General features: G+C 40.2%; 1 protein-coding gene across 1 annotated transcript in view; it reads left to right on the top strand.

Annotated features, from left to right (window-relative positions):
• The window catches only part of CD2AP (CD2 associated protein), a 76609-nt gene that overhangs the window by 26528 nt on the left and 36559 nt on the right, over nucleotides 1-13522 (top strand). The window contains exon 3 of the mRNA XM_059467285.1: nucleotides 11008-11161. Within this exon, the coding sequence (XP_059323268.1) occupies nucleotides 11008-11161 (154 nt within the window). The remainder of the gene's footprint in view (nucleotides 1-11007; nucleotides 11162-13522) is intronic.

Here is a 13522-nt window from a genome sequence, read left to right on the forward strand (position 1 = left end):
TGCTCTAGCACCGAGCCTGGAGCCTCTCCAGGTTAGCACGTGAACTTTGCTCACTGTGACATTTTTCTTCCTCCCCCTAAATAAAAAAAATCTGCAACACTGGGCGTGTTCGAGCAAATATGTCCTTGGAAGTGGTAAGCTTGTTTAATTTTCCTTATGTTTTTAACATCAAATGTTGTAAACAGACTTTGTGTTTCGGGATAGTGAATGGAGACAGCATGAATTTAAAAATTATGCTTGCAATATGATTTTGAGACTTTATTTAGTATATGGTGTAAATTCATGGTCTTAGAATTGTTTGTGTAATAAAATTACTTGGAGTTGGTTTAGTTCATGTCCCCTTCTGTAGTATAGGGAGATGCTTGGAGATTGCAGACAGCTACTTTGCTTGCAGAAGGAGTTCCTTTCTAAAAGAATGATTTGTTTTTAGTTGATTCTTTATATTCAACTTCCTGGTATATGTGTTTGTGAAAACAAAACACAGCCCAAGTCTCTTTTCTTCCCTTTTCATCACCCTTAGATGAAGACTTTAGAGTAGCACAGCTGACCTACCTTCTTAAGCCTGTGTTTGCTGCCTCTGTCCTGTATTATCACTGTTGGCATGCTGGTAAACACAAGTGTGCTCTGAGCCAATGAGAGAAGTTTTGGCTGAAAGCTCCTTCAAGCATTGCATCTCCCTTAATTCCTTTTTAAAAATTGACCTCACCCAGAACTTTAAACAGGACTCATGGAATTGGGAGGGATCACAGACAAGACAGACCCTTCTAGGTTAGTTCTAATCTGGGCATGATTAAAAAGTGTAGTAACATCAGTTAAAAAAGCAGATGAATAAATAACCCTTTAAAGCAATGGGTATAGGTTAAGCCATATTTAGTTTTAAATAAATAGGATGTATTTAAGGACTAGAATAAAATACCTATTTCCAAAAGGTTGGCGTCTGCTCCTTAAAGTATTCTGTCCACAATCTTTGCATCCATGTAAGGCTTGGAGAAAGCAAGATATACAGCAATTTATCAGTCCTGTTGGTCAAATTCCATTTCAGTTTATACAGCCTTTTTCTTTGCTTTATTATTGTTTTGAAGAAACTGTCTCCACTAGCAGTGGGTTGTGCAGGGATGTGACAGAGTGCTCAGAGCAGCACTGCTTCCCAGGCAGAGTAGGCAGCCCTGCTGGTAAGGAGATGTTTGCTTCAGAGCTGGCAGTTCTTGTTTCTCAGAAACAAAGATTACATGCAAGATTGAAAGCCATATTAAGTAATTTCAGTTTCAGTGCTGAGTATATGAGAGAAACCTTGGGCTCTTTGTCTTCAGGCAAGGAGTGAAGCTGAGCACTCAGGCTGGTGCTTTAACACCTGTTGCCAGTACTATGATGTCAACCCATTGTTCCTGCTGATTTTTCTTCAGGCTTTTGGGAGAAATAGGGCCACTGGAGGACAGTGTCATTTCAGGGGGTACCTTGTGGGTTTGCCTGAGCAAATCCTGCACCTGCTAATCCCATCCATTGGCACATGCCTGAGATTTGTGAGAATGGTGATAATGATTCCTGTGCTTGTGGGGTGAGAGACAAGTCTCTGCTATCCAGCTGTTTTGGCCGGAATAAACAAGGAAACAGTTTTTTTCCAATTGGAAAGTTGATAATTGGCTTGGGTGAACCTTGCTTAGGATGTGGAAACTATTGTTTCTAAAAACAACAGTAAAGAAAATTAAATCAGCTGAAAACATTGACAGATATAACGAGTGGCACAGATATGTCAGCATTTTCACTGTCTTTCAGAGCTCACCATAATTTATTCCTACTCCTGTGATTTTCCAGTTGAATCACTGAATTGACTGGCTGGGTTCAGACCAGTTGGGTCCCAAGCCTGTGAAGTCCCTTTGTGATGTGACTGTCTCTGTCATGAAGAGGGGGAGTCTGGAGGTGTGTTTGATTTAGCACTGTAGAGCTGCTGTTGCTGACCCAGCTCTGCCCACCCAGTCATTTGTGGGCACCCGTGTGTCAGGTTGTCTTTTCAGCTGTCACCACATCCACACAGGAATTTCCTTTGTTGGTGTTGGTTGGGGATGTGTGAATTATTTCATATTCCAAGGCAGTATAAGTGTCTTGTTTAGTAAGAAAGAGCATGCAAATGAGTTGACTATTTGAAATATTTGTCTTGATGGACTGTTAGATCTGAAGTGTCACAGATGCTTTCCTCAAAAGTGAGCTATTTAACTGCAGGAAATTTGTTGAAATGATGTGCCCCTTTCCTTGTCCAAGATGACCTGTGCTTTAAGATGTTGAAAAAATCACCTGAGAAAAAGATTTCACTTTGCATTCACAAACTATTGTTTTATTGTAAGAATAAAAATCTGTGGTGTTGTGAAGTCTTCAGTGGCTGAATGTGAACACAGAATAGGGAAAACACTGGTGATTCTTGTAATATTTAGTATATTTTCAAATATGGAATATATATATATGTTGATACTGTGATGTCAAGAGCATGAGAGAAATGGAAAAAGCTCCTAAGTTTTGGCTCAGTGGCAGCACTGGTATGGAACTTTAGGGAACTTAAGGTGCTGTTCTGAAGGACATCAGGATAAAGCGTGATTAATGTGATTAATGACCTGTGTGAATACTGCTTAATATGCTAATCATTCCCTCTGATTTGAGTTATCCAAGTTTGTTGCTTGTACCTGTGCCTCTTGCTTTCCTAAATGCCATATCAGCTTGTGATGTTGTTCTGTGGTAGTGGCACACTCCTGGATACTCCCGAGCTGCTCTGATTGAGCATGATGGTTTGTGTGGAAGGAGCAGCAGGTTTATACATGTCCTTAGTCATGTAATCACGTGAAGCAGTCTGCTCCTTTGTCCATCCTTATTTAGTTGTTACACTTGATTCATGTGTAATGTTATAGCTTTCTCTCCACACAGGAGCAAGGCAACCATTCTCTGCCTAGAGGCTGCAAACAGGGTGTGCTTCATCAGGAGGTGTTTGCAACCTGAGTAAACTGTGCAAGGTATTGCTCAGGCAGCAGAGACTGAGTGGGCTTGTGCAGGAACATGACTTTTAAATTTAGACTTTCCCTGTGTACAGAAGTCTAAAATGCAGCTATAAATATGCACTATGGAATTAGCATATGTAATAAGAACAAAGAGGTTAGTTATCCAGGTACTGTTTGCTGTAAAATGTTTGTTACATCCCAGGAGGCTCTGGCTGCACATTCCAGCCATGTAATTGTAGTCCTTTGCCATATGTCTCATAAATCAATGTGTGTGTACACCCAACACAGTTAATGTTAAATCAATCTGTTCTTTTGCTTTTTATGAGCTGGAATGAAGTAATCTAACTGTGAACTTGAAGCTTAAACCTGCACAAGGGTAGCTCATCTCTGTCCTGTCATCTCTTAATATTTGCACCAATTGTGATTTTTTTTGTTTGGCTGCTCATCATTTTGGAGGGGGAGGTTAGGTGTTCTCTACTACAGTGCTTTCAGTATTGAGTTTCAAATGTATGTGTTCCTTGAACACTGGCTTTATTCAATATTATGAACTGATGTGAAAGTTTATTATGGTAAATATTTTCTAGGTTTAACAAGCTTTTTTGATGCTTTTCACTTTGTAAAAATATATTTTGGTGTATGCATGTGAATTCATTGGACTTGTTGTAATAAGCTTTTGAATTCTTGGAAACTGATGGTGATTAGCATGTTACATAGATGCTTTCAAAACAGGACGAGAAAGCAAGATGCATTTTCAGTTAAAACTGTTAGTTAATGTATGAATCTCTGGTAATGCCTAATCTTTAAACCTTTTCTAATCTCCACTGAGACTCCAGATTTATATTTTTAGCCCTTATTTGACAATCTCTTAACTATTTAATTTTGTGCCCTGGGCAAGACTTGTGGAGGGATGTGGATGTGTCAGTGTTTTAACTTGTGGCCATGAGTGAAATGCTGAAGGTTTTATAGGGAATGCAAAGAGATGGTGCCTTGGAAAAAGGATGCAGGGAAGAAGAAAGCTGGGTGCAACAGAGTGGAGGCAGAAAGACAGAATGATGGTGAGAAGGAACTAGGGATGTTCTGAGTTGAACATCAGAGTGAACCTGTAGTGGTTACTGGATCCCACATTTCTCTGGACCAGCAGGAGAGGCAATTAACTGGGAGAAGGAAAAGAAATGTCTTCCAGCCTTCCCGTGTGGGGAAGCGGACAAGACACGTGTGCTGTGGGAGCTGGAGCTCTGTCTTGCCTTCTACCACGTGTGATTCTTGCTTTCATTGATCTGAAGCACTATTTTGTGGCTGGTGGTTGACAGGACATTAACTGTTATTCTATAAAACAATTACAAGAAATATAATTAAATTTTCATATATATGTATTAGCAAATATAATAGAGAAGAAATGTAACCAGCTTTTTAAAACAGTTTTATCTGGCTATGAACATGACAACACCATAAAATATTCTTAAGGTATTCTTTTCAGAAGTGTTTTAAAATGAACTCTTTTCTAAATTAAATGATTGGGAAACACTGATGTAAAGATCTGTGCTTCCTCTAGTTACTCCTGTTAATTTAGGATTCCTTGCTCTGCTGTTGGTAGACCTGGTGAGCTGACTGCTGAGCTTTCCTGCATCTGCGCTTTCAGGTTTTGTTTGAGGTCTCTTTTGCATTTTGCCAACATTAACAAGACTTCATGTCAGATTCTGTTTTGACGCTTGCTTGGTGCAGAGTCTGTACATATACAATTCTCCATGAAAAAATTGAATTATTTGTATATATAAAAACTATATGCATGTATTTTTATAATCTGTATCAAAATGTGAAACTTTGAGCCTACTTCTACATTACCTCTATAGAGTGTTCCTTATGTAGAAAGTTCAGCTTTTTCTCTGCTCTTGACCTTCAAGTATCACAATTATTTGATGACTCAGGTTTTAGTCTGTAAATCTGCAGCAATTCAGTTCATTTTTTTATGCTTCCTGGAGATCCCACTTACTCCACATGTTGCATATTGTGAGAAAGAAGTGATGGCTTGCCTGATGATTGTTTTCCTCCCACACAAGGAGACAGTATGTTTGAAAGATCTATATTTAGCATAGATTATAACATTTAGCATAGATTATAACACATGTAAAAATATTGGTAATTTGTTAAGCTGTGTTATGTGATGTGGGTGTGGTTTAATAGAAAGCAACAAGTCAGATTGTGAAGAGACAAAGGCAGGGAGTGATGCTGCCTCTGTTAGTTCAGTGTAATGGAGGGTCAGCACTTAAGCCCAGTGATTCACTGTTAAACATTCCCTACCTACTTCAACCTTAAATTAAGCTCCCCAAAATCAACCCATGACACCTGTTGCACTCTCCAGGAGGTAAGTTGTCTTGCAAAAAAAAAGGGTATCTATCTTGTCTGTTGTTCAGATGGTAGCTGCTTTCATCTTTAGGTGATTTGTTTCTATTTTCAAGAATAATGTTTAATTCTCTGGAGGGTCAGGGGCAGCCTCTCACCTCTCTCAGCCAAGCTCTTCTCCTGGGAGATGGAACCTGCTCTGATCTCCTGAATGCTCCAGGGAAGGAGCTCAGCAGCTTCTCAGCTATGTTGGTCCATGGATTTTCTTATGTTCCCCTTTAGCTCAGGTAAAGTAATAAGATAGGTCGGAATAGCTGCACATTACTCATCTTTTCTTTTGTTGCCTTTATTAAATATTTTGCCTCTGGGCACCAACATTGAGGATGAGAAATCATGTTTTCTACTCAAGGTAAAGACACAGGCAAAATGAAAGGGTGTGGGATATCTAAGGTTTAAGTGACTGGAGCTCTTAAGGCTGCCCTGTGCCTGCCTGTCTGTTGCTGTTACTAAAACTGGAAATGTGGTGCTTAAATAATTAGTTATGTGAAGATTTTTGTGCTTCAGGAACTGAGGTTTCATTGCTCTTGAACAGGTTACAGATAACAATCTCTCCTCTGTAGGCAGCTGTACAGATTTTGATATATATTTATGTACAGTCACATTTCTATGTGACTTTTTCAGGAATGGGACTTTGCAGGCTGTGAACTTGTATAAACAGAACTATTGCCTGCTTCCAATTCGTCCCTCTCCCCTAAAATGACAGGCTCAATTCTGAGTTACTTATTTTCTACTCAGTAAAATGTGAGTCATGGGCTTAATTTGTCAGTCCATGAGTTCTTCATTGCTGTTCTGATGGAGAAGAAAAGAGATAATTGTATGTGTAGAGTCAAACATTTGCCTTTGTGTATTCTTTATCTCAGCCTCTTTAGAGATTGAGACCATTATCTGCTGCTTGAGATCTTGCTTTAAAATGTACTCAGCCACGAGGAGTAATGCACATCATTTTTGCACAAAGTGATGTTACAGTGGAATTAATATAAGAAGTCTAAAGATGATTGTTCCTTGTGTAATGGCATATATAGCAGGAGATGGCAGCTGACGCCTTAATATTTGTGCTTGAAGAATCTAGCTAAGGATTTAGATTTGCTGGATAATGAACTTCTCTGTGCCCTATAATTCAGGAATAGAATTTGTATTTTTAACTCTTAGCCTTTCAGACGCTCTGACCTGCTTTCTGCATCTCCACTGCCTGCCTGATTTGAGAGCTCTTGGCTTCTGGCGAGGGGAGTGGGGAGGATGCAGCTGTCCCCTCTGGAGCCGTGGTGGGCGGGCAGTGCTGGAGGCCAGGCTGCTCCTGCTCGCCTCGGAAGTAGGTCAGGAGTGCCCGCTTGTTTTAATGGCATCGTGAGCCTGTGCCTGCATTTACATGTGTTGCATTTCTGTCTGCATATAAAGAATAGTTCTTGCATCACATATTGCTGCACGTAGAGAATTTTGAGATTTTTATTTGTTAACGTACATTTCCTTGAGGGATTATAAAACCGTGACAGATACAATTAAAGCAAAAACCACTTTTTTTTGTTTGGCTAGTTAAATTTATATACTTGTTTTTTGCCTATCAGGCTGCAGTGAGTCTGTAAGTGTTGTGAAATACATGTTTAGTAAACCTTTATTACTACTGCTGTAGTTCACAACAGAGCAAGTGGGTGGTTGCTTCCCAGTGGAGTGTGTTTCACACCAAGAGACAGTCTGTATTGACCTTGTACTGCCAAGTCATAAATGCATAAAATCTGCGCTGCTCATGGAAATACTGACAAGCCTTGAACTGCATTTGGACTGGCAGAATAAAAATATTCAAATTTCCAGCTGCAGTTAATGTCATATTTCCATTTTGGTTTTGCTGGCATTGGCCTCACCTCGGAACAAGATGAAGCGTCCTGGAGCTTTTTGTTGGTATTGTCACAACACAGACTTTCTCTGATAATTTGTGTAAACAAGGCTGACTGCCTTGTGAAACCCATGGACAGGAGTCTTGGGCATGTTCAGGTTGGGTATTGTGGTACCTCAGAGGTGGGACCTGTGGGCAGTGTCATTTTCCAACACTGAAGTTCAAGCAAGCTGTTTGGAAGAGATGTAAGAATTGCAAACTCCTATTAATGTTATTAATAGGGCATGAATTAATGTTTGCATCAATAACTGTCAGTTTTGAGAGATCTTTGTGTAGAAACTACTTCCTTTGTGAAAGGAGTCATAAGGATGATAGCCAGGATGAAGATGCTGGCAGGGGTGATGGGTGTGTATGTGAGAGGATCCTGATGTGTGCTTTTGAAAATGAATCTCGGAGCACTTCCCTGCTGTTAGAAGACTGATGTGAACTACAGGGTTGTGGTGTAGTGGATCTCATGCAGGTGTGGAGACCAGGGATTCCTGAATTTGTTTCAGTTTTGGTTTAATTTTAATATGGTTTATTATGCCCCAAGGAAGGATAATTAATGTTGCAGTTCTTCTCTAACAATGAGAACAAAAAAATATTCTTGCTTTACAAGAATGTTACGAAGGGTAGAGGGTTAAATATGAAAAAAATAGTTCCTGGCCCATTTAGTCATTGCTTACTGACACCTTCTGTAGTTCTTTGTCAAAACTAGATTTATGCCTGACTGCTGTGGCAGAACTCTCTTGTGTGGTTGTTTTTTCTCTCCTTGCTGCAAACAGCTCCATGTGATGCTCCAGTGCTGTCTTCTGATATACAAAGTAGAATGTCGCAGTCGACTCTGATTCAAACCTGGCTGGTACCAGTCCCATACTGAACGTCTGCTCCTTGTAAATCTGACAGATTTGCAGTCTCTGCTCCTGTTTTTATCACAGTCACCTTGAACTTCTCCTTACGTTCTCTTTGCTTTGTGTGTCTTGGATTAGGCTGATTTCTCTCAGTTATGTATTGAAGTGTTCCCAGCTTTCCTACCCTGGCTGTGGTAGGAAGGTACAGAGAGTACCTTGTGCTGCCAGGCTCTCCCATTGTCTGGTTGTTCTTTTTGATGTCTGCTGAGGAAATTCTTCATCAGTAAATCTTCAGCCTTTGAATCAGGCAACAAGATTTTCTGTGTGTAATGACTATACACAGAATTATTTTAGTTCCTTTTTTTTAATGTAATTACACTGTACTTTCTGCTAAAATTTGCCATTTTCTTGTGTTAGACCCATAGTATTTTCTACCTGTCACTACTTCAGGTGGACACTCAAGCCTGGCAAGAAAGTTGCTCAAGCATTTCTCTTTTTGGTTTAGGGTCTTGGGTCTTTTGTAGTAGGCAGTGCTTTTGTCTGAAATAATTTCCTTTTATTTATAACCTATCCATTATTTTCCTGCCCTTGATGCTGGACTTAAAAGCATATTGTCTGTTTAATTCAAATTACGGATTAAGGTGGTACTTATCTCACAATATTTTCTAGCATTTGGAAGCGGTGTGTCTGTTGGTTTTTGTTCTTTTTTCATCTAATAAATTAATTTTAGAAAAAAAGTCATGTTTTGACCAAACTGCCTGTGTGGAGCTTGCCCACTTCCTTTTTGCATCTCTGTGCTTTTTACAAAGCAACTGAAGTAGCTGCTTCTGAAGTCTTTTGCAAAGTGCTGACCTCTGGAAGGAGCCTGGAGCTGACTCCTCACTGGAAGGTGTTAAAATTGAGAAACCTGGGGAAGTACTAGTTCCTGGTGCAGCTTGGAGATTTCAGAGCCTGTATAAATTGCATAGCAAAAAGAAAAAAGAAAATTAAAGATCCAGGGACAGGCAGAAGCACTCTAGGCAGATTTTCAAGTACCAGTATGTTTTTAAGATGAGCAGAATGGCCTTGTCAGCAAGGCAGCTAGAAAGGCATTTTGGAGGTGACAAACTTTTCAGCTGTAGCCAAATTTAATTGCTTGTGGTTTTATCAGACTTCTAAGTAATGGGCCAAAAACCAGCTGTAGGCCTGAGAATGACAAAATCTTTGAAATGTGAAATGTCTACTCAAATGGGAGGTAGGCAGGATACTGTGCTATTCAAGAGGAGTTGGTTTTTGGTTTGTTTTGGGGTTTTTTGAACTGGGAAGATGGCATGGATCTCAGCAGAGCTAAGATCTCCAGGGCAGAAGTCACTGTGGAGGAAGGAGAGTAACAGCAGGAACTACTCTGGACTGTTTTCTAAAAAGCCTTTTTTATGTAATGTAGATGAGTGGGAGGAAAAATCCTGCTGTCTGTAGTCTTGCTCTGTTCTTTTGAGAAATTGAAAGATGCTTTGGTCTCTTTAACTTGAGGTTCATAGTACGTTTGAAAGCATCAGTGGGTGTTCAGACCTGCTGAGTTTTCCAGCTGGACAGCTACAAGTAAGAAAGCTGGGCTGTAATAGTCCAAAAAGCACCAGACAGGTCCTGGGGAATATGTTTCTCATATTTTTGGCATTTTATCAATGTGTGGACTTTGTTGTCTTGAAGCTCATGTTCAAGAGTTCACACGACAAGAGTAAGTGTATATATATGCCTTGCCAATTCTGTTTTCAAGTATTAAATAATTTATTGCAGCTACAGCTGCAATAACTCCTGGAGTTGTTAACCAGTGGCTACTGATGGTGGATACAAGAATTGTTGTGAAGTGGATCACAAAAAGCTGCAAGTACTTGTGGGTGTTTGCATCCCCAGGGGTGCTGTGGAGCAGACAGGACCATGGGTTAGGATAGGGATTCAACAGCTCCAGCTGCAGGCACGGGAGGGAGGGGAGGTGATCCATCTCCCTGATGGAACCCTTATGGGTGCTCTGGGAACATGGGAGGATCTGAGCTGCAGGAGCTCTAAAGAGCTTCTGGGATTTTGGCTGCTGGAAGCTGTGTTCTGCAATAGATGGGCCATTGATCCGACTTAATGGGTTTGTTCCTGTGCAAAGTGATGATTTCCTTCTTTCAGAGTATCTGTTCTCCAGTGGAATCCCATTAAATGAGCTGATGCAGTAGAGTGACTGTTGCTGCTTGGCCTTTTTGTCAAGAACTGGTGCTTTCATGTTTATAGGCTTTTCAGTCTTGTTTGGCACAATCAATTTCAGTGCTACCATTCTAATTTAGAAAGATTAGGAGAGTGGGAAACATTAACCAGACAAATGGTATCTCTTTTATTTTCCTCTTAGATCTTCCCCCTCACTTGCTCCCACTCTGTTTCTTGGAGCTCACTTTCTTTTCTGCTCACACCTTTCAGCAGTGCAATTGCATCTCTTGTCTGAAAACACCTTGGAGCTTTCTGGGGCAGAGATGATCACCTAATACAGCTTTATGTATGAAAATATTGAATAGTCTGTCATTCAAGTAATATTTATATTCTTAAAAATGTTTTCAAGTATGAGCTGTTTCATAAAAGTTGTAATATGAGACTTCTGGATTCAAAGCTCCTTTTCTGAGATACAGAGTAGATGGTTGAAATACTGCCCCTTTTTCTGAATTTTCTCAGCACATTACCTGTTTACTAACACAGTTGTATGGAAAAGTCAAATTTATTACAGCCTTGGGTATGTTTAATTGTAGGATGAAGGCCATGATTTTTGAGTATAATGTGTCGTTATACCCCAAAGGGTAAGTATCTGAAATGTGTCAGTCTAAGGTGCACCTGTTTAAAACCACTGACCTCTTGGGTGATTTAAGTGGCCAATGAGTCTTTCAATCTCTTGTTTCAGGAAGTTAAGAAGGATGTAGAGCCCAAGTATGATGCTGTGCCACTCAGGAGGGAGAAATCTGGCAATGTCGCCAGCCTTGTGCAACGAATGAGCAGCTATGGGCTTCCAGCAGGAGGATTTCAGCCTCATCCCCCGTCCAAAGGCTTCAAGAAGAGTACGTGGTCTTTCCAGTTCCTTCAATTGTGCATGCTGCTGACGTGCATTTTAAAAATAAACATGAATTATTTAATGCATGACTTAGTTTTAAGGTTACGTGGAAAACTATTAACATAGAAAGAAAAACTGATTCAAAGACAAATTATGCTCCTGTATGTATGGGCAGAAAGCTCAAATGTAGCTTTTAACACCAGTAATAGGGATGAATTTTCCTGTGAACAGGATTTAGACTCCTTCCAGATGACAGAGGGCTTTGTAACTTCATGTGAGCTCTGTTTGTATTATCAGATACGTGAATGGAGAGCTGCAGGCCTGTTCATGATAATAAAAATTTTTCCTGTGGTCATTTTAAAAGAAAAGTTGAAATATGAAAACATCAAGTTTTGCAACAAATTCAAGGCTTTGACAAGAAAGGGCTGTATAGTTCAGATTCTTCCTGATAGGCTTGCTTCTGGTGTGAAATAAGGTGTAGTTTGTGGTATTAAAAAAAAATAGTAGTTTTCCTTTTGTTCTAACAAATAGGATGGCAGGAGTGTAGCACTGGTGCTTCTGTATCCATGATTTCTTTGTTATAATGCCAGTTTTTATATCAAGATGACTAAAGGCTACAGAAGAAAGCTTACCATTCCCTGCATCCAGCAAATGGGCTTGTGATTTGTATTTGGTTATACCAATCTCTTGTAAGATATTCCTTTAAATTACTGTGGCTTCCTCTGTCTGAAAAGGTTTTGAAGGCATTTATTGTTTAAGCTTGCTTTTTAAAAAAGTTCAGAACTTACTGGTTCTGGCATGTGTATGCTTTGAGGTTTTGCTTATATTCCACTAGTTGTTGTTTAAAACCCTGACACAGGACCACCACCACCTTTACAAATTTTTTGAGACTTTGTTCTAGGAAACTAAGGATTTAAAATCACTTTTTAGTGACTCTGATCTGTGTTTGCATGTTGGCAAAAGCGTCTAGGTGCCTGTTGGGTGTTTACACAGCAGACTTTGGAAAAATCCAACCTGAAAGATTAATGCTGGTCCTAGATAAATACAGCCAGGCTCTGAAAGGGAAACAATGTGATCTTATGGGTGCTTCCACCTGGAGATGCTGTAGGATTCTGTGAACATGATCTCACACCAGTTCAGCTGTCAGCTATTGTTCTGGTCACCCTAACCCTGGAATGTTTCCATATTTTCCATGTCACATCCTCATGCTGGTGCCGGTGGCCAGGGTTGAAGGTACAGCTTGGTCTCTTTGCAGGGCTCTGGCTGCTCTCATCCTTCTGGAGAAAATGGTGTTCAAGCACTTCCCTTTAGGCACACAGCTGTGCACCTGCTGCAGTGACAGTCTCTGCATTTCCATTTCACTTGCTGTTCCCTTTTTCCTGGAAGACTGTTTGAACAGCTCCTGCAGATCCTGTTTGCTATGTGCCTGGGCAATCACTTGCTTTCTAGAGCTAAGTTGTCTTTGTGTTTCTGGTTTTTCACTTGCTGAAATGAGGTTTACAATGTTAAAAACAGAGTTAAGTTTCTTTCATGCAGCTCTCCCTGAATTCAGGTATTTTTGTGTCAGGAGGGTGATAAGCTGCAGGCAGAATTCCTATCAGTTAGATGTCTGCATGTGTTTAGCAGAAAGAAAATACAGAAGTTGTGCTACGTAACAGCAACAAAGAGCTAAATTTGGTTTACCCTATACAAAACAAGCAAAACCTGAAGCCAGACAAGTTGTTTTGGGAAGGGACAGAATTGCCTGCTGGCTGCCAGCCCAGCAGTCCTGCAGCAGCATGTTAAGCTGGAGTTCTGTTCTCTGAGAGGACAGGTTCCCTTCCTAGGTTATGCTAGGGATTTTCAAAAGTGGGAGGCAGTACTTCCTAAATTGTGTCATTTGAAACAGACCTCAGAGGAGAGGGAGGTTTCTGGATGTGAAATGCATCCATGGGCTCCCTCCCACTCCCATTTAGATATAATTACACTAAGTAAAGGAACACTGAGATCAGATTTATGCCAAATGGCAGTGACTTTTAAATTTACCTTTTTTTGGTATCGGTTAATCTCCTACCAAACAGAAGCCTTGAGAGCACTGCAGGAGGCAGTAAAGACTATTGAACCATTTATTGCAATTACTCTGAACTGAGCAATCCCTCTGGGCTCGTGCATGAGTTCCAGTGGAGGTAAAAGCAGGGTATATTATGTAGCCAATTATGTGTTACTAGAAATAACCCATAAAGCTTCATATTTCTGGTTTATTTGTTTCTTGCATAGATCATATACCAGCATGTAGAAAATTCTTGATTTGGTGAGCCCTCTCTCAAAAATTTTAGATGCTTGATGCCTGGCCTGTTTTGTATGGAGAATGCTGGGTGTGGTTTTCTAA

This window comes from Ammospiza nelsoni, chromosome 3, assembly GCF_027579445.1.
Source record: "Ammospiza nelsoni isolate bAmmNel1 chromosome 3, bAmmNel1.pri, whole genome shotgun sequence".
NCBI lineage: Eukaryota > Metazoa > Chordata > Aves > Passeriformes > Passerellidae > Ammospiza > Ammospiza nelsoni.